This window comes from Podarcis muralis, chromosome 6 (assembly GCF_964188315.1).
Source record: "Podarcis muralis chromosome 6, rPodMur119.hap1.1, whole genome shotgun sequence".
NCBI classification, from domain to species: domain Eukaryota; kingdom Metazoa; phylum Chordata; class Lepidosauria; order Squamata; family Lacertidae; genus Podarcis; species Podarcis muralis.
The window spans coordinates 93901271-93922914 of NC_135660.1; the positions used below are offsets into that span (position 1 = coordinate 93901271).

The 21644-nt window shown below is 46.7% G+C and overlaps 2 protein-coding genes across 2 annotated transcripts in view; one reads left to right on the top strand and one right to left on the bottom strand.

Moving 5' to 3' along the window:
* DYRK4 (dual specificity tyrosine phosphorylation regulated kinase 4) overlaps window positions 1–4882 on the top strand; it is a 45266-nt gene extending 40384 nt beyond the window's left edge. Inside the window, exons 16-17 of the mRNA XM_077930737.1 lie at window positions 360–523; window positions 4529–4882. Coding sequence (XP_077786863.1) covers window positions 360–523; window positions 4529–4797 — 433 coding nt within the window. The 3' untranslated portion in view covers window positions 4798–4882. The remainder of the gene's footprint in view (window positions 1–359; window positions 524–4528) is intronic.
* A 3124-nt stretch (window positions 4883–8006) lies between these two features.
* On the bottom strand, window positions 8007–18295 carry AKAP3 (A-kinase anchoring protein 3). The gene is made up of 4 exons (XM_028728787.2): window positions 18154–18295; window positions 14764–14856; window positions 11331–13445; window positions 8007–8313 (listed from the first exon to the last, which is right to left on the bottom strand). The coding sequence occupies exons 1-4, from the start codon at window positions 18154–18156 to the stop codon at window positions 8158–8160; spliced, it is 2367 nt and encodes a 788-aa protein (XP_028584620.2). The 5' UTR covers window positions 18157–18295; the 3' UTR covers window positions 8007–8157.
* Window positions 18296–21644: the final 3349 nt, after the last annotated feature.

Sequence of the window (21644 nt, forward strand, 5' to 3'; positions counted from 1 at the left end):
CCATTTACCTTTCCGCCGGAGCCGTACCTATTTATCTCCTTGCACTTTGACGTGCTTTCGAACTGCTAGGTTGTCAGGAGCAGGGACCAAGCAACAGAAGCTCACCCCATCGTGGGGATTTGAACCACCGACCTTCTCATCGGCAAGTCCTAGGCTCTGTGGTTTAACCCACAGCACCACCCCCCAGTGGTCGGGGGAGCTTTACCTTTTAAGGTCATACCATATGAGTATGGTGTTTTCGTGTACTGTCACACGTAGGATAATGTGAGTAATAAACCCCATATGCACATAGGTTTGTATGTGTATAATACATGTGCATCATGCTCCATACTGATGTTCTCCATATGTTTCATGTCAAGATGGAAACCTTCCCTGCGCATGACTCCGGAAGATGCAATGCACCACTCCTGGATGCAGGACCCGTGGTTACATAAAGCGAAACAAAAGCCCAAGCCTACTATGAAGTCAGGCGACGCAGAGAAGAAGAAGGAAAATGCCCATAAGAGTGCTCAGCCAGAAAAAGGTGGACTCCTAGTTCTTGGTTCTTTCTCCCCCCCCCAAATGAATTGTCTTTAAATAGGTATTTCAGAGGGAGACAAACCAAAACCAAAACACCAGGAAGCACCTGCCAAGTTCAGCAGCATCATGAGGTCTCCTTCTCTCTCTTTGGCAGTTTGCATGTTATGGAAACCAGAAAGGCCACGTTATGGGATACTAGTAGCTGAACCCAGCTTCCTAAGAATTCCAACTCCAAATAAAGAAGCAGCAGCAAGTTTCCATCCTTTATGGTCAAAAAGATATGTTTGAAATAGTCAGTGCCAGAGGACTTGTTGCATAAGAATTTTCAGTTATTGTACGGTGGGGCTGCAGTGCAATATATGCCTCCCATGATGGGCAGAAGCAGGGAAAAATATGAAAAATAAAACTCTTTTCATGTAATTTATTGCAAAATTGCATGGTGCTTTGAAAAACAGATTATACAAAAGAATAGAAACAATGCACATTTACTGAATTTGCATGACCTATACATTTCACAGAATCTATTTGGTTACCTTGCTGCGCATTTTGTTGCCAGTGTGGTGTAGTGGTTAAGAGCGGTAGTCTGCTAATCTGGGGAACTGGGTTCGCGTCTCCGCTCCTCCACTTGCAGCTGCTGGGTGACCTTGGGCCAGTCACACTTCCTTGAAGTCTCTCAGCCTCACTCACCTCACAGAGTGTTTGTTGTGGGGGAGGAAGGGAAAGGAGAATGTTAGCCGCTTTGAGACTCCTTAAAGGGAGTGAAAGGCGGGATATCAAATCCAAACTCTTCTTCTTCTTCTTCTTTCTACCCAGCTCAGTTTTCTGCTCCCCTAAAGTGTGGCGAGCATGATAAAAAGTATAATGTGACCGTGCTTCTCTGTTCAGGTACCCCCAGGGAGTAGTTGCACCTGTGTGGGCGATTTCGGAAAGCAGAGGGCCGTGCAATTGCCACATCACAAGTGCTCTCAAGCTCTGGTGTCTATGGCTGCACCTCGCAAATGGAAAGGACCCCGCATAGCCCCCCTGTTAGGATATAGTTTCCGTTCCACCTAAAAAGTCAGGCATGACTGTTGTGCGTCACATGCCTGTTTACTTCCTGCTCACAGGGAGTTTCCGTTTTGTATATAGCTTTTGTTCTGGCTGTTTTCCTGGACACGGATGCAAGCAGTCATGTTTTTCCTTTGTTCTGACCTACGTTGAATAAAGCTGTAAATATGCTCTTCTGTCTGAATCTTCCATTGCGGAGACTGCTGAAAAGAGTGTGCATGAGTCTTGGAATGTCTCTAAGGCTCGTGTCGCTAATTGACTGATGCTGTTTCCACGGGAGACCGGTGATCGTCCGGAGACGACGATTGGGGCCTGCCTGATGGCCTCTGTCTCCCTGGCAGTATCCCAACACCCCCCACCCCCCGGTTCCTAAATTCTCTCAGCCTATGGCAATTGTTCCCTGGATGTCAAAGCAGCCTCTGTCAGCCCAGAAAGTGATGTGGGGTGAGGAAGAGTGGAATAAATTTAATGATTATCTAGTTAAATTTGTCAAGTTAAATTAACTGAAAATAACTTGCAGATACTTAATTGGCTTAGGATTTTATTTATGTTAAGTGACGAATTAATATGTTTAATTCCATAAGGTGAAGATTTAAGGATGTTAATGTTTAAGTTAAATTTCATAAGAATTGGGATTTGGAAAACCGTTAAAAGGACATGCAATGAAATTCAACCAAGGGGAAGCAAGGAAGTCACTTAACAAAGTTAATAAGTGTAATTTTCAATAAGGCTATGATTTATGTTTGTTTGTCTTGTGGGTTTGTTTGTTTATAATATTGTGAAAGCTAATAATTTTTTTTTTGGAAAAAAAAGAAAGAAACTGATGTGGGGTGGCAGGGGGAATGAACTGAAAATGTAAACATCATTTTCCTTGGGTGTGTCCTCCAGTTCCGAGACCAAGTCAAGATATGTACACACAAACACACACACTATTTGCTTTGGGGTTGGAGGAAGTCTGTCTTCTGCTACTGAAGCCATCACTTTGATGCATTTGCTAAGAAAACACAGCCCATTTGATGTCTGTTTCCTGAGCCCAGTTCCCCCTCACCACCAGCTGTTTCAGGGATAGAGGTTGGTCGCCTATGTTTGCCGTGGAAAGAGAGGGAGAAAGGAGGGACTGAGAACAGAGGAAGCTTTATCTCCCCAGGGATTGATTATTAAGGTGGAGAGAGTCCATCAGTGATGGACAGCTACATGTTTGTAGTGTGGAGAGACAAAACGGGAAGGTCCCACCCTCTCGGCTCCACTTGCACAGTGATGGTAGCTTCCAGAGACATCTCGCAGAACTATCTCGAGATCTCGCTGGAAGCTGCTGCTGCCGCCATTACTCCTTGCTTCTCTGGCGGTTGGTGAGCAAAGGTGTTCATGGGATTCTGCCGCCCAAGATGGCGGCTTCCATGAGCCTCATGGGTGGGCCGGCCCTGGTGGTGTACTAGAAATACTGGTTTTTGCTACACATCTCAACCTTCCTGTTCTTTCAGCCCACTGCACTTCTACCTGTTTAGGGAAGCTTTTAATGTTTGATGAATTGTTGTATTTTAATGTTTTGCTGGAAGCCACCCAGAGTGGCTGGGGAAACCCAGCCAGATGGGTGGAGTATAAATAATAAATTATTATAAATTATTATATTACTACCTGCACCACTCACAGAAACCTCAAGCAGGTCCAGGTATCTCTAGCAGAGGCTGCCTCCCTGAGGCATAGCCCTCCAAACAAATCTCAGAGCCGCACACTCTTCCCTGTACAACATGCGTTTTACTCTTCTGTCCAAATTCAGGAAAGCTCTGTCAACCTGCTGTTCTCTGCCCATCACAATCCCAAAGCATCACTTTGAGAAAGAGGCCCCCGTTATTTGTGTCTGAGGAGGGGAAAAAGGCATGCGTTTGCTGGAGGTTTCTTCTCTATCTCTTGTCGCCAGGGCTAAGCAGCAGCTTCAGTATTGGCCCAGTAGGATTGCCTTGGAGAACAGTCTGAGCACGCTCAGTGCTGGTTTCCCTAAGGCCACACCTCAAAGCACGTTCGTTGCAGCTAGCCAGGAGAAGGCTGCTATTGTCAGTTTCGACAGCTTGTTTTTATAATTAATATTTGTCAAGAGAGAGCAATGGCAGACATGTATGTTTCTAGGTTTTGGCTTAATTGTTTGTGTTTATTTTTGTGAATGGGGAGGAGGATTGAGAGGAGAAATGTGGCTTCTGTGTGTGTTGCAACTTTCAACACTTAGATTCACAGAACTAGCAAGTTGGAAGGGACCACAAGGGTCATCTAGTCCAGTTCGCTGTAATGCAGGAATCTTTCACCCAACGTGGGGCTCGAATCCTGAGCAAATTACATGCTGCTTGATATATAATAGGGGACGCGGGTGGCGCTGTGGGTAAAAGCCTCAGCGCCTAGGGCTTGCTGATCGAAAGGTCGGCGGTTCGAATCCCCGCGGCGGGGTGCGCTCCCGTTGCTCGATCCCAGCGCCTGCCAACCTAGCAGTTCGAAAGCACCCCCGGGTGCAAGTAGATAAATAGGGACCGCTTACCGGCGGGAAGGTAAATGGCGTTTCTGTGTGCTGCGCTGGCTCGCCAGATGCAGCTTCGTCACGCTGGCCACGTGACCCGGAAGTGTCTCCGGACAGCGCTGGCCCTCGGCCTCTTAAGTGAGATGGGTGCACAACCCTAGAGTCTGTCAAGACTGGCCCGTACGGGCAGGGGTACCTTTACCTTTACCTTTACTGATATATAACCTCTATATAAAATAAGTGGTTTGCAAGAAATATTAAAATTACGAATACAGGTAAAAACAATTCTAAACTATGCCAGCATCCACAAGGCTGGATACAAAAGTGTTTTAAACAGGTGCCAAAACCTTACTTGAACACTCCTCTTTGTATTTATTGAAGTCCTAAAGCAATTCTGGATTTGCCGCTCCCTAAGGTAACACATTTTCTCTTAAATTTTGTGTCTCCCCTTTTCTGCAGATGAAACCACACGGCACCAATCTGCTGGAGAAATAAAATCTGATCCCTCTGAAAAGTTATCCGTTGCGATTCAGAAATTATCTCCCATCGTAACCTCCCAAGATGCAAACGAAGAGGAAAAGGAGGATTCCAACAAGCAAGAAACTCCAGAAAAAGAAGTGGAAACCCTGGCGGACAAAACTGTTAAAAGAGAACAGAGAGACCATAGGACTGAGAAGGTCATGCACAAAAATACAAGCATCTTGCCACCCATCAAGTACAAGCAATGACTAGTCCTCTTTGCATATCATTTGTGGTCTGCTTTTAGGTAACTTTTTTTGCTGTAAAATGTTCAAGAACAGAAATTTAACATAACTGTCTGTATACGGTCTGTGCACATTTCTTGGTGTGGAGGAAGATTGTGTGAGTGGAAATGGGTACTATCTTACAGTTCAAATAGAATATATTTTGCTCTGTTGAGGGACAGAAATTAATTTTGATCAGAACAAGGGTGTGTTTGAACATTTTACTTGTGAGTACTGCAAGGTGAAGACATAGGACCTCTGTCTAACCTCCAAGACATTTCTAGCACAGCTCATGGGCTGTTATTTCAGTCAGGGGTTTGTTTTTTTAAAGTGTCGTATCGTATTTTATTTATTAAATTTGTATAGCGCCATATATCCATAGATCTCAGGGTGGTTAAGGACACCAGAAGCGACAGGTGTTAAAAAAACACCCCACAACTTGAAACATTTCCCAGAAAAGAGAAAGAAAGAAAAAAAATCAGAAAGAGCAGCAAAGCTCTGCATTGTGACCCCAATTCAACAGATAGGAGCCCTGTAATTTGCACAAGTGATAAAGGGGCATTGTGGGAGACCCCAGTACACACACACACATTTTAAATGCCTGTTATATATGGGATAGGGATGTGGGTGGCGCTGTGGGTTAAACCACAGAGCCTAGGACTTGCTGATCAGAAGGTCAGCGGTTCGAATCTCCATGATGGGGTGAGCTCCCATTGCTCGGTCCCTGCTCTTGCCAACCTAGCAGTGTGAAAGCACGTCAAAGTGCAAGTAGATAAATAGGTACCACTCTGGCAGGAAGGTAAACGGCATTTCCGTGCGTTGCTCTGGTTTGCCAGAAGCGGCTTAGTCATGCTGGCCACATGACCTAGAAGCTGTACGCCGGCTCCCTCGGCCAATAAAGCGAGATGAGCGCCGCAACCCCAGAGTCAGTCAGGGGTCCCATTACCTTTACCTTATATGTGCTACCATTCCAGTTTCCAAGATAATCTCTCACATGAATTGTGTAGAGATCTTGAGAAAACTTTTTCTGTGTTGTTGAAATCAAAGTTCACCCTCTGTATCCAGCGACTGACACCACAAGGCCACTGGAAGCAAAAGGGCCGGCTTGTGCTCAGGTGAGAAGCAAATGGAAGGAGGGGTTTGGTGTTAGAAGCCACCCACAGAAACGTCACCACACGTGACAGGTTTCCGTCATGGTCCTCCATGCACCAGAAGCGGTTTAGTCATGCTGGCCACATGACCCAGAAAGCTGTCTGTGGACAAACGTCCCCTGGCCTGAAAAGTGAGATGAGCGCTGCAACTTTGACTGGACTTAACTGTCCAGGGGTCCTTTAACTTTACCTTTTATATTTCTAGTGAGTTTCCTGGAACAAAACAATATCTGGATCAGCCTTTCACCAGAAAGCCTCAATTCTGGGGGAGGGGTTTGCTCCCAGATCATTAACATTAAGCAAAACCAAATTCGGTTTAGCCATGACTAGGTTGGAATCTCATAATAGCACAAGGTTCCACAACGCAGATGATGTCGCAGAATGATTAAGGTAGCCATAAAATCTTGATTGCTGCGATAATATTGAAATTACTGCTTTCTCATGGAAGCACTGGAGGGAGCCATGTGGTTTTGAACTCTGTAAAAAAAGTATTTTGAGCTCAGAGGAGGAAATGATGCTTTCAACGGGAGTGGCATCTGAACTCAGATCACCCACATAATTTTGTAAGCATTCATAAAGGATGGCTTGCAGTGTCAACTTGAAGTCTGAGGGTACGGCTGGTCCCTCTGTCAAATAACTTTTGTGCTCATGTGAAACTATAAACCATTAGTGCAGGAAGACTTCAAGGGCTCTGTGGCCTCGCTAATAAGCCTCTGCTCTAGAGAAACTGTCAGAGACGGAATATAATTCAAATAGCATTGGTGGCCAAGAATGCAGTATTTAAAACATTTGCAACAGAATAACTGCCGCAAGAAAAAAAATTCAGATCCAGTCACAGTGGTCAACCGGATCCCTGTGAGAAGCCAAGGAGCGGGACATGAAACCAAGAGCTTCTCTTCCCTCCAGTGGCTTCCAGAAACTGGCATTCAGAACCATTGCTGCCTCCAGCTGTGGAGGTAGAGCAGGCTTCCTCAAACTCAGCCCTCCAGATGTTTTTGGCCTACAATAATAATAACATAATAATAATTTATTATTTATACCCCGCCCATCTGGCTGAGTTTCCCCAGCCACTCTGGGCGGCTTCAAATCAAGTGTTAAAAACAGTACAGCATTAAATATTAAAAACTTCCCTGAATAGGGCTGCTTTCAGATGTCTTTTAAAGATAGGATAGCTGCTTATTTCCTTCACATCTGAAGGGAGGGTGTTCCACAGGGTGGGCGCCACTACTGAGAAGGCCCTCTGTCTGGTTCCCTGTAACCTCTCACAATGAGGGAACTGCCAGAAGGCCCTCGGCGCTGGATCTCAGTGTCCGGGCTGAACGATGGGGGTGGAGATGCTCCTTCAGGTATATAGGACCGAGGCTGTTTAGGGCTTTAATGGTCAGCACCAACACTTTGAATTGTGCTCAGAAACGTACTGGGAACCAATGCAGATCTCTCAGGACCGGTGGTCCCAGTGGCCACTCCCAGTCACCAGTCTTGCTGCCGCATTCTGGATTAACTGCAGTTTCCAGGACACCTTCAAAGGTAACCCCACGTAGAGTGCATTACAGTAGTCCAACCGGAAGATAACTAGAGCATGCACCACTCTGGCAGGCAGGTAGGGTCTCAGCCTGCGTACCAGGTGGAGTTGGTAGACAGCCGCCCTGGACACAGAATTAACCTGCGCCTCCATGGACAGCTGTGAGTCCAAAATGACTCCGAGGCTGCGCACCTGGTCCTTCAGGGGCACAGTTACCCCATTCAGGACCACGGAATCCCCCACACCCACCCGCCCCCTGTATAACTCCCATGGTCCCTAGCTAGCAGGACCAGTGGTCAGGGATGATGGGAATTGTAGTCTCAAAACATCTGGAGGGCCGAGTGTGAGGAAGCCTGAGGTAGAGCATAGCCTCCAAAAGCCCTCTCCTCCATGAATTTGTCTAATGATCTTCTTTTAAAGCCATCTAAGATGGTGGCCATCACTGGAGGAGCAAGTTCCAAAGTTTCCCTCAAAGGCCCCATTTTAGTTGAAATGCCTAGGAATGAAGACTGCTCCGCCACTTAAGTATTTTCTTTTATTCATTTGACTGCTCAGCAGGGGAAGATTTAGTAAAACTCATAACATCATATCTGGCAAATGAGTGCTGTGGAAATTAATGCTGTGACAGAAGAGAAGCCTGCACTCAGAGGACGCAGGGAGAGGCCGTCTTGTTCACAGGTTTTGAAGCAGCCAGTCCAGAACTGGCAGCCGCACAAAGTTGCCCAAGGCCTCCCCCAGCTGCCTTTCCTTCTCATACTTCAGAACTGCCTGCATCACTTCTCCGACGCTGTAGCCCCTGTCCACGGCCACTGTGGAGAGTTGCTGAAGCTGTTGGGGGGGGGGAAAAGACAGCGATGAGTGCGGTTTATTTGGGGAGCGTGGGTGGGGAGCTGGTATTGGTTCATATTCATCCACCAGAACTTTCACATTCCCACCCTCCTGCAGCATCTGCCCAGTAGCCAATTTCCAAAATCATATTCTACTCAAGATGGAAGCCCAGTTTATACAATCAGGCCCAGCTTCCGCTATACTGCAGCACAGGGGTAAGTCAACATAGGGTCATCCAGCTTTTCCAAGCAAAACTTCTGTTATCCCTAACCGTTACTCATGCTAGCTGGGCCTGATGGGAGTTGTAGTCCAAAACATCTGGAAACAGAACATTGCCTAGTCAGTCAATTCTTTAACGCAGTCCAAAGACCCACAAATATATCCCAGTACATAAAAATACAAAATACATACGTACTACTTGAGCATCGGATAAAACTAAGCTTGTCCCAGACCTTTAACTAATACAAAGTGCTTTCTGATCCTGACCGCCTCAGAAAGAAACTGGCAACTGCCAAAGATATGCTTGGAATCCTATCCTCTATAGGTGCCTGACATAAAATTGTGTGGGTTTGCAATTAAAGGAAGAATCTTTTGTTATCTGACCTGCTTGTATAGTCTGCAGGCCAGTGGAATATGCTGTATAGATTCTGCTACCTGATTTGTACAGGGGCATAATCTAGCAGAGTAAGGAATACCCGCAAATCTGCCTTGAAGGAAGGAAATATATTCAGTCTGTCCTTGGTAAAAAGTCTGCAGTAGTTGACCACTGTCAAGTTCTTTAGATATTCAGCTGTGTAAAGTGTCCCAACATACTGTAAACTCACAGCTCTTGGTGAGCAGGATGAGTTTGAACGGACCTGCAGATCACCGTACACAATGGCCCACCGTTTTGTTTTTGTGGTTTAAAGGCTATGTCAAAGCCCAAGTGTTCAAGAAGAGATGGGGACAGCCCAACTGAGGAAGCTTTTCGGGCGTTGAGCTTGGACCAGCAACTTACGAACTTGTCCTGAGCTACATGTTGGAGTAGTCCTGTGCCCAGTTTGAAAACACTGACCTTAAGCTAGTATTTTAAGGCTGCCCACCAGGCCCTGGTCAGTAGAGGGCATTCTCCAGTTTCCATGGAAATTGACTGAGTTAGGCATTTATCTGGAGGAGAGGTCTCAAGAATTTAGCCTGGAGGTTATTCAACTCAAATGTTATTCCTCAGTCCCATATATTAGAAGCATATAGTAATTGGGCAGCTGTTTTGGCATTGAATACTTTGATGGCAGGTGGAATAGTTAGTAAAGAGTGGCCAACTGACTAACTTGTGGAAGGCCACAGATCTATGGGTGGTCCATGTTGTTGTGCGATGGGATGTCAGCCCCAAGTATTGGAAGCTTGCCTGTCTGGTAACCATTTGCATTGGGGAAATTTCTTCTCAAAACCCAAGATTTTAGTTTCCCCAAAGTTAATTTTTAGAGCATTCTGTACGCAATAAGACATGAACCTCCTTAGTTTCTCCTGGTCTGGAACGTTACAGAATAGCGGCGTCATCAGCATACAGCAGTAATGGAGTCCTCCTGACCCCAAGTTTGGGCATGGGGCCAAGTGAGTCATCCTCTAGGTCATTTATAAATACGTTAAACAAGGAGGGTGCAAGGATACAGCACTGTCTGATTCCTCTAGACATAGATATTTCACCTGAAAGCTGTCTCTGGGTACCACATCTGACTAATAGCTTGCTATTACTATAAAGGGCCTTGATGAGGCAGAAAAGTCTACTGTCAACCAGAACCTTGTTCTACTTTCCCCATAACTTGGTTCTGGTGATGGAAACGAAGGCTGATTTTTAGGTCCATAAAAGCTACATACTTTGCTTGTAGAGATCTCAAATATTTCTCGGCAAGATGGAATAGAACTATACAGTGATTGGAAGTTGAGCAGTTCTCTCTAAATGCAGCTTGTGCCTCAGTAAAGATGCTATTAGCATTCAGAAAGGCAGGCAATCTAGTGCAGAGGTGGCAGGCATAATTTCCCCCTTTATTGATAACAAACTAATGGGTCTATAGTTCTCTGGGTCACCGGGTTGGCCTTTCTTGAAGATTGGCACCACTATTGCTTTGCTTCTCGCAAAACCCAGACCACTGCCAGTACCTATTGAAGAGTACAGGGGATCCCATAGGACAAAGGCCATGGGGCTAAATAGTATCACCACCTTCTTGGACCATTCACAGACCTAGAACTGGAACCACCAGAAAACTGTGTTCTGTGGTTCTGTATCAACTAAATGTGACTAATGGTACCAAATACCATTTGAACAAGATTAAACTCATCCAATGGCAACATTATAATTAGGGCTTTTTTCAGCAGTAACTAACCAGAACTCAGTTCCTGCATCTCTCAGGTAGATGCCATTGCTATCCTAAAAGAATGAGTGAAGTGTTCACGGTGGGTTCTGGCACCTCTTTTTCTAGAAAAAAAGCACTGATCATAATGGTGCAATTGGAGCAGCTGCTCCAGGGCTCAGGCCTGCAAGGGGCCCCAGACTCTGAGCTTTCACTTTTTTAAAAAAAATGTCTCTAGCATGCTTGGAAAGAAAGTTAGGAAGCAAAACATTCAGGCAGCTTTCTAAGTGGTCTGTATGAGAAGAGGCCAGTCTGGCTGCTCCACCTTTCAGTGTTTTTCACCAATGAATGGAGTCAAAACTGTGACTGATGATTAGTGAGTTATTTGGAATATTTGGGGTTCTAAAGAGCTGCTGTTTCCTCCTTCCATTTGCGCAATTTTCTTTTCTGCATGAAACCAGCCTGAGCAGCAGGAGAGGTTGCAGTAGGAGGAAAAGAGATGAGAGAAGGGGATGGGCAAGAGGGAGAGTAATCGAAATTGGAAGATGCCTCCCCCATACCCCTGCCCTAACCCTGAAAGGTTATCTGTGATGTATCAGGGAAATACAGTGGCAACAAAACTTCTTGCAACAACACGCACAACTTAATACCATCCCACGCAAATGCCCCCGCTAGTTTCTTCCCATTTACCTTATTCAGGGTCTCTTCATCATCATCCATGAAGTACAACACAGGGACGTTCAACTGAGAGGCTGCTACCCACTGAAGGATGGCTTGAAGCTGTTTGTTCTGAATGTTCTCCGGAGCATTCTGGTTGGTTACAACCACTTTGCGGCCAGACAACGTGTCTTCCCCTGACCCTATTCGGCTTTCTGCAGAATCTGTGCCCTTTGCATACAGAGGCCCGCAAGCGTCTTCCCCGTCTCCCATATCCCCCAGACCTGACTCGGGATTGCTGTATTTGGCTATCATGAGACACAGTTTGGTCACTGTATCCACCAGGTTGTCAATGAACGGCCCACTGCCTCCTTCCTTCCTGTTGACGTCAAACTGGTCCAGAATCATTTTGGTCAGTCCAGAAATGGCCTCCTCGTAGGAGTGGTCTACTTCGGAAGTGCCTGAAGGCCCAGGTCCCTCAGGGCATTTGTAAGTGCTCTTGTAGGCCTCGTCGGCCATCAAAGTTCCAGCGTTTCCTCCTAATTTGTTGACCGTCTCGTTGATGAGCTTTTGCATGAGCATGACTACCACACCTGACATGTCATTTTCGGCATTGGTCTCCGACTGCTCGTCGTCGCTTTGCTTCAACGAGTCAAACTGTTTTGATAAAGGCAGTGTGCAGGCGTTGCCACCTTTTTCTTGAGACAAGAACCCGAACCCGGTGCCACCTGCCTTGCCGCTCCTGCCACATTCGGCCTCCTTCAATGCATTCTCCTGCTGGACTAGATGGTACTGTATCAGCAGCAATGCTGTCACAATCAGGTCTCTTGCCCAAGAATCTGTTGAGAGGTTAGCAAGATCTTGGTTTTCTGGATTCCACCCAGCCTTTGATGACTGGGGATTTGAACAGTCGTCGTGTTGTTTCTGGTGCCACATGGTGAGGCCCTCCTTTATGATGTGGTTGCCCACGGTTTCTGCGCAGGTCATTTCTTTCTCTTTGCAAGATTCTGTTTTGGTGGCAGAAAACCTCATGTTTTGAGACTTTCCATCATGTCCGGAGCCTGTCTTGAGACTGGCAAAGGCCATGCTCTGAGACTTTCCCCTCTCGCTCACGTGCTTCTGCACAATCAAAGCGTTGTGTAACCGATTCAGCATGGCTTGGACAATTTCGGAGGCCTTCTGACTTCCCTGCGTGAAGAGGCTTCGCTTCACGGCGGAAACAAAGTCAGAGTCGGTCATGAGCGTTCCGGTGACATCGTGTAAGTTCTTCATGCAGGAGTCGATGAAATCAGATACAACCTCTTTGGAGTGCTTCAGCAGAACCTTCTTCAACACGGCACAAGCGATGTTGGAGTCGTTCACCTTCACCTTCATGGTCTTCATAACCGAGACCATCATATCGGAAACCACGTTGTTGGCGTAAACCAATATGCCTTTGCTCAGGGGGTTGCTGTACTCGTCTGCACCAAAGCGCTTCTTGCGGTTGCAGCCTTTGATCCCATCCGTGTAAGGGTCACTCTTATTGGGTATTTCTGCATTTTCTTCTTTGTAATAAAAGGCGGTCTTCTTCTTAGAAGCTGGGGTTTCTTCATATTCGCCTTCACACATCTTGGGCGGTACATTGTGCTTGATGTCCTCCGTACCGACACCGATAGACCTGTGGCTGTGGTCCCCAGCAGGGCCATAAAGCGACTTATGTATGCATGTGTTGTTGCCATCCGATCGGTCGTTCATCTCTTTCCGGGCCATAGCTATGGCGAGGTTGGAAAGCCTATTGCAATAAAAAGATACGTCATCCGGATCAGGGTTTGTGTTTGGTGAAGTAGAGCCATCGCTTTCTTCATCCTTGGATTCCTTCTGACAAGAAGCCTTCATGGACAAGTGGAAGGTGGGCGAAGCCCTGTTGGAGCTGACGTTCACACTGAATTCCTCATCGCAGACACTGAAACCGCCCGGGGAACGCACATTGCGTTGCGGCATGTTTTGCCTCGTCGTGGACGGATCCCTCGATTTTGCACCCCCTGCGTTGTTACTGGCATTCAACACATTCTGGACTCCGATGGCACAGTTTTCGAGATCTTTTCGGAGCCAGCTTAAGACTTTGAGCGGATCAGAGGCAGTTTGCTGAAAAAGCTTGGCTGAGTCGGTCTAAACAGCAAACAAAAGACAATTTCACAACGGTTTAGTCCCCGTGGTTATTGTACAGTGGTACCTCAGGTTACACACGCTTCAGGTTACATACGCTTCAGGTTACAGACTCCGCTAAGCCAGAAATAGTACCTCGGGTTAAGAACTTTGCTTCAGGATGAGAACAGAAATCGTGCTCCGGCGGCGCGGCAGCAGCAGGAGGCCCCATTAGCTAAAGTGGTGCTTCAGGTTAAGAACAGTTTCAGGTTAAGAGCAGACCTCCGGAACGAATTAACTTCCTCTCTCTTTTGATTCTGGGAAACACTAAAAAGTCACAAGTGCCATTCTAATGGATATTGATTGCCTGGTCCAGGAAAAGTGTGCCGTCCGGCATTTTGTCACCCCCCCCCCCTCAGTGGTGACACCTGGGGTGGTCCGCATCCATTGCACCCCCCTTCGTCTGCCCCTGCTCGCATGTGGAGGAGTGAGGGAATGCAGGGGAGACAATGGGGTAGGGCTTACTGTGGGGTTTCTGCCCCTTGTCAGCCAAAAAAATAGCTATATATGATTTCCGTGTATATGTGCTGCCTCTGGAATGTAACCCCAATGTGTGATGCAACTAGGCTGCTTATAGAAGTCTGTTTCTGTTTCATGGGACTTACTCCCAGATAAGCAGATATGGGATGGGAACCTAGGCCTTGGCTTAGAGCTAGTACTGGGAGAAGCCGTGTTCTTGTGCCTTTAACACCCCTGTGGCAGGCAGAAATTCAACAGCCCTTTTCTGGCATGGAAGCAGAACTATGGGGAAAAGCTTCACCAGTTCAGATTCTGTCTGTTAGACATTACAGTGGTACCTCTAGATGCGAACGGGATCCGTTCCGGAGCCCCGTTCACATCAAGAAGCAAACGTAACCCATGTCCGTGCGTCTGTTTGTGTGCGGGTCACGTTTTGGCGCTTCTGCGCATTCGCGTGACGTCATTTTGAGCGTCTGCGCCTGCGCAAGTGGCGAAACCCGGAAGTAACGTGTTCCGTTACTTCCGGGTTGCCGCGGAGCACAACTCAAACGCGCTCATCCCAAAGCACTTTCAACCCGAGGTATGATTGTACATTTGTGGCTGCTGGCTTATTTTGGGGCCTTCCACTCCACCTGCAAAGGAAAACACATTTTATGCAAATCTGTGTGCTCTTTGTCACTGGGTCAGAGAACCCAATTCACATATAGTGTACCGAACCCAGGAAATACTGTCGGCACCTGAGCTCAAACGTAAAGGATCAAACACATCAAGCAACAGTAGTCTCCAGAAAGCAATTATGCCGAAATAACTATCAATTTCTTACTGTCCAGTTCTGGTCCTCCTCATCACTTGCGGTATAACGATCAACTTTACACAATCCACTCTGGCTCTGCAACCAGTCGATACTCTCTGTCATCTGCAATGAAGAGGAATTACAACTAGAGTTAAATTTCCAGGGGGCCATATTCAGCTTAATTCAGATTTGTTTATTTGTATCTAGTCACCAGACCTTTTACAAATCAGAAGGGAATTATGTATTTGTAAAAAATCAACACAAGTTAATGTCAATAAAAACAAACACAGACTCAAATAAAACTCTGTAAAAGCAGAAGCAGAATTCTGGATTTCAAAACCACAACATTCAATCCCTTTAAAATTATGTAAACCCTAAATAAAACAAAGCGTTAACTTAAAGTTCTGAGGCTCCCTGGCAAGACACAACATTCTCCCTTAAAAAAAAAAAAATCCCTATCATCTATTACTGGAGGTAGGAAACACAGAGTTTTCAAAGTTAGTAAAAGGTAAAGGTACCCCTGCCCGTACGCAGTGGCGTAGCGTGGGGGGTGCAGGGGGGGCCGGCCGCACCGGGTGCAACATCTGGGGGGGGGGGCGCTCGCCGCCTCCGGAGTCGCCGAAGAGCCTCGGGTGCAGGCTGTAGCAGAGCCCCATGTCTCGCGGAACCGACGAGCTGGCAGCGGCTCTCAGCGCTCGCCGCGGTCCCCGCGCGTCAGGGCCGCGGAGGGCGCGCCAGGCAGCCCCTCCTTACAGCCCCACCCCCGCCGCCACTGCTGCAGCTGCTGGGCCATGTTGCATTTTCCTCGCCTCTCTGCCCTCCTCCTCCTCCGGGCAAGCGGCGTCGTTTGGGCGGCAGCGCCAGCGGCAACTCGCCTCAGATCACCTGACACGGACCTGCCGCCGCCGTGGCTACCTTACCATAAATACCCCAGCCCAGGCAGCAGCAAGAAGAAGCTGGCAGCGGCGGCAGGTTAGGGGTTAGGGGGCACAAATTACTTGCCTTGCCCCGGGCGCTGACAACCCACGCTATGCCGCTGCCCGTACGGGCCAGTCTTGACAGACTCTAGGGTTGTGCGCCCATCTCACTCAAGAGGCCGAGGGCCAGTGCTGTCCGGAGACACTTCCGGGTCACGTGGCCAGCGTGACAAAGCTGCATCTGGCGAGCCAGCGCAGCACACGGAACGACTTTACCTTCCCGCCAGTAAGCGGTCCCTATTTATCTACTTGCACTTTGACGTGCTTTCGAACTGCTAGGTTGGCAGGCGCTGGGACCGAGCAGCGGGAGCACACCCCGCCGCGGGGATTCGAACCACCGACCTTTCGATCGGCAAGCCCTAGGTGCTGAGGCTTTTACCCAAAGCGCCACCCGCGTCCCTAGTTTTCAAAGTTACATATCTACAAAAGTCCACAAAGTGGATTCATTACAGTCTCATGGACAAAACTTTCAATATACCACCCTAAAATTAGTCCCATTTATTGTTCTCTTGGCATATGATATACTGTATTTTTTGCTCTATAAGACTCACTTTTTCCCTCCTAAAAAGTAAGGGGAAATGTGTGTGCGTCTTATGGAGCGAATGCAGGCTGCGTAGCTATCCCAGAAGCCAGAACAGCAAGAGGGATTGCTGCTTTCACTGCGCAGCGATCCCTCTTGCTGTTCTGGCTTCTGAGATTCAGAATTTTTTCTTTTCTTGTTTTCCTCCTCCAAAAACCAGGTGTGTCTTGTGGTCTGGTGTGTCTTATAGAGCGAAAAATACAGTAAGGGCAGAGTCTCATGTTGTTTACCAGGAAGGAGAGAGGGAGGGGAGGTATAGAGTTGGAAGGGGGGACCACAAGGGTCATCTAGTCCAACCTTCTGCCGAACATGGGGCTCGAACCCCGAGTTTAAGAGTCTAATGCTCTACCCACTGAGCTAGAGTGCTGTATTGGCTCTGCTGGCGCATTCGCACAAAGCCTCATCCCTCATTTTAAGCAACAGCAAGACCCCTGGTCAGAAGCTAGAAGGGCAGCTTTGCTCCACCAGACAAGCTGCTTCTACACAAGGGACATTAATATGCACAAGATCTTAAACCACAAGAACAGGTATGTACAGTGCTTTTTTCTGGGGGGGGACGCAGGCGTATGTATACCCCTAAACATTTTGTGAATCTTCTGTGGATTTACTGTATTTATTTCCCCCGACTTGAACTATAAAATGGTGATTTTCTTGAGTCAAAATGAGAGTACCCCTACACATTTTTTTAAAAAGAAAAAAAAGTACTGGGTATGTATAATTTTTGTACCTTCTAAAATAGCTCAAGATATCACATTTAACTAGGCTTTGGTAAATGCCATCCTAGCTTCTGCAAACCCTTTAAATAACAAGGAAATGTAAGGGAGAAATTGTGCTATTTTAGGTACAATACATGTGCTCTAGCTAGCTACTCTGACTGGACGGTAACTAAGTATTTTCACTAGTGCAAGGAATGTACACTTACACAACAAAACTTCCCTCTCTTCTTCCTGTGCCCCCCAATCTGATATGGAGGGTTGGGGGGAACAGGGGTGTAGCTAGCCCCTGGGGGGGACGACTCCAGAACAGATTTAGCGAGTACAAGAAGAGAGGATTGGAAAGTTCACTGCACTTTGCAGAACTGTTTCATTGAATACCGCCCTGTGTAGCTTAGCTTCTGGAGGATAATAAAAAGTGTTAAACAAACAGTATTACAATCACTACAGTGGTGCCCCGCAAGACGAATGCCTCGCAAGACGAAAACCCGCTAGACGAAAGGGTTTTCCGTTTTTCGATGCGCTTCGCAAGACGAATTTCCCTATGGGCTTGCTTCGCAAGACGAAAACGTCTTGCGAGTCTTGCAATTTTTTCCGCTCCCCCCCCTTTTCTAAGCTGCTAAGCCACTAATAGCCTTTTAGCCGCTAAGCCGCTAAGCCTTTAATAGCCACTAAGCCGCTAATCCGCTAAGAGGGTTGCTTCGCAAGATGAAAAAACCGCTAGACGAAGAGACTCGCGGAACGGATTATTTTCGTCTTGCGAGGCACCACTGTATCTGAAGCAGGTTCTCTTAAAGATCTATATTTACATTCCACTTTTCCAGTCCAAAGAAAGCCTAAAGGAGACAGCAAAACCAAAGCCAATATCAAAATATCAAAACCAATATCAAAAATACCAATGCAAATAATTCAAGGAAACTACAAAACTCATTACTAACTTATCAAAGCACTCTAACAATGAATCACAATACCCCAGTAACTTTAGGAAAATTAGCTACCTAAAACCCCAGCACAAAATGAACTAATTAGGAACAGCTGCAGAAAAATACAACCAAGATGTCAACCATCTTCAAGAATGCCAATATTATTTTTCAGTCTCTTATACTTTGGTAACATTTCTGTCCTTTTTCTTCCTTTTCTAAAAACCCACCATTCTTTTTCATACAATTTGTAGGCCCAAGGGACGTCTCTGAAAAGTTGCTGACACTCTCAACTTCCAGGAATGGCTTCCATAAGTTGCCATATATATACATAAAAGAATCTATGAGAGAGGAACAAAATGAATTGCTGTTGACAGCTCTCCACTATGTTGTAGGGCATTAACATCAAATCCAGTACAGCAAATATTCCTGGGCATAATCCATTAGAAAATTATCCTTTTCCAAACCCGTTGAAATGAAATTAAGTACCAGGATGCTCTTCAGCAACTCCCATTTACTCTAATGGAATTGTCCTTTGCAATTCTGAGTGCCACTAATTGAGCAAAATGAGAATGTGATACAGCAGAGATTTTCTAAAACTACACACTTTTGCCCATCACTCTGTATTTCCTGTGCATCTCACCCATCTCGCTTCACAAAGAATTTTTCTGACATAAAATACAGATATTTTGATGACAGAGTTATTAATTAATTTGATCTGTGTATTATCCTTGAGACTTACACAACAAAACTTCCCTCTCCTCTTCCTGTGCTCCCCAATCTGCTATGCAGAATCCACATTCATGCCCGAAAGCTAATGTTTATTTATTGTTAACTTGTTAAAGAAATTTACAGATCACAGATGGAGTACTGTGATCAGTTATGGGTGCCACCATTTTAAGAAGGATATTGACAAGCTGGGACGGGTGCAGAGGAGGGTGACCAAGATGATCAAGGATGTGGAAACCAAACCTTATGAGGAATGGTTGAAGGAGCTGCTCAATATTCAAGATCCACCTTTTGAAGAATGGTTGAAGGAGCTGGGTATGTTTAGCCTGGGAAAGAGGAAATGGCTTTCCTTTGTACCTTTGGTGTGACCGCCTAGCATATTGCCCTATATTAAACTGTTTATAATAACAGCTGCCCAATATTTAAGATCCGTGAGATAGGTTGACACAAAGGTGCTCCTGAGAAATTTCCCCATGTGACCTCAGAAATAGGGCAAAGAGTGAGAGCAACAGGAACTTTCCCCTTTACTCTCTTAACGTTGCACCTGGAAGAAATGCAAATATTCTATTTTTCATTCACTTCTCATTAATTAGGTGGGCCCCACTAGAAGGGAAATTGCCTGATCCTTAACACCTACTACAGGGACGCGGGTGGCGCTGTGGATTAAACCACAGAGCCTAGGACTTGCCAATCAGAAGGTCGGCAGTTCAAATCCCCGCAACGGGGTGAGCTCCCGTTGCTCGGTCCCTGCTCCTGCCAACCTAGCAGTTCGAAAGCACATCAAAGTGCAAGTAGATAAATAGGTACCGCTCCGGCAGGAAGGTAAACAGCATTTCTGTGCGCTGCTCTGGTTCGCCAGAAGCGGCTTAGTCATGCTGGCCACATGACCCGGAAGCTGTACACCGGCTCCCTCGGCCAGTAAAGCGAGATGAGCGCCGCAACCCCAGAGTCGGTCACGACTGGACCTAATGGTCAGGGGTCCCTTTACCTTTATAATACAAAACAGCAGAAAGGCCATTTGGATCGATCTTTGGAGTGGATGAACAGAAAAGTACAACCCAGTAAGTAAGAATTCATGAGTTCATTCTTTTTCTCTGGGTGCTCCCTGGTCAAATAAGGGCTCTCTTCAGTAGGGTCACCAAGTGGGAAAGAGAACATGCCTTCAGAAGTCATGGAGGAAAAGGAATTTCAGCAGATATCGCCTATCACCACCCAGTTCCACACCTTTAAATTCCCCATTAATGCGCTCCCTGCAGAACCAAGGGTCCTTGCCTACCTCTATCACATCAACGCGAGCATCCAAAAGAATTCCCACCCACCAAAAAAGCAGAACTTTTGGGCAAAACTTCCAGGATATTCTTTGAGAGCTCCCCACACTGTGGTCTCTCCTCTCTTACCCTCCTCTTGCCAGAATGCTGACTGACATCACAAAGCACCAGGAGAAACTGGCTTTTCCATGGCAACGGTCAACACTGCAAGGAGGGGGCCAGGTTAGCCCAAGGCCAGCATGAGATCTGAAATTAAAGGCTCCTTTAATCATTCCCTTGTGGAAAAGAGAAGCCCTCTGCGCCTAAAATATGTGGGAATGTTCAGGGTGGCAAGAGAGGATGTCTTGTTTATTACTATCCTTCCTAACTTGCGCTAGCAAGTTCCTTTATGCAGCAGAGTTACATTCCCCTTTCTTACATGCACAGCAGATAGCTGGTTGCAGGCTCGTGTGAGCCTCTCACTATTATACAATTCAATCTGTCTCAGATTGAATTGTACGCTCTTGGTAAATTCCCTTGAACCCCTCTTAAAAATAATAAAGATGCCACAATCTTATTTAAAGATTATAAAATTAGTTTACTCACATCAGTTCACAGTTGGATTCCTGAAGGCAGACTTAGTTACAAATATGTACATGTGGGTCTACCCCGTATGGGGGAATAATCCCAGTGCTTCTGTTAGCTGAGAGCTAGCAGAGCAGTCCTAGCTAATAGCTGGTGAAACGAAGATGGAAGTAAAAAAGAGGGAAGGGTGCTGCGTGACTCATCCTTTTGTTACCTGGACAGGTTAGGTCACGCCAACCTTCTATCACATGCAAAAGGAAGGATGCTCCAGCCAGGAGGAAGAGGAAGTTTTCGACTGGCTGGACCAAACATCCCCTTGCATGTCTTTTCTAGCATTACAAGTTTTTTTTTGGGAGAATCTCTACCAAATGTTTTATTGACTTGTACAGTGGTACCTCTAGATACGAACGGGATCCATTCCGGAGCCCTGTTCGCATCTAGAGGTAAACGGAATTAGCGATGGCACGTTTGCGCACGCGTGTGTCACTTTTCGCCGCTTCTGCACATGCGCGTGACATCATTTTGAGCGTCTGCGCATGCGCAAGCGGCAGAACCCGGAAGTAATGCGTTCCGTTACTTCCAGGTTGCTGAGGAGCGCAACTCGAACGCGCTCAAAACAAAGCATATTTAACACGAGGTATGACTGTACGCGGGTGGCGCTGTGGGTAAAAGCCTCCGCGCCTAGGGCTTGCCGATCGAAAGGTCGGTGGTTCGAATCCCCGCGGCGGGGTGCGCTCCCGTTGCTCTGTCCCAGCGCCTGCCAACCTAGCAGTTCGAAAGCACCAACGGGTGCAAGTAGATAAATAGGGACCTCTTTCTAGCGGGAAGGTAAACGGCGTTTCCGTGTGCGGCTCTGGCTCGCCAGAACAGCGATGTCACGCTGGCCACGTGACCCGGAAGTGTCTCCGGACAGCGCTGGCCCCCGGCCTCTTGAGTGAGATGGGCGCACAACTCCAGAGTCTGGCAAGACTGGCCCATACGGGCAGGGGTACCTTTACCTTATGACTGTAATGTGTTGATATATATGTAATTTCTTGCATAAGTTGTTTTCTCTTCCCAGAAAGCAACTGTTTCTGTTCAAACGTAGTATTTCTGATATCTTTTAAGTTTATTTGAAGACCCGGCCGTCTGCCAAAATCCGAAATCAAAGACATAGATTA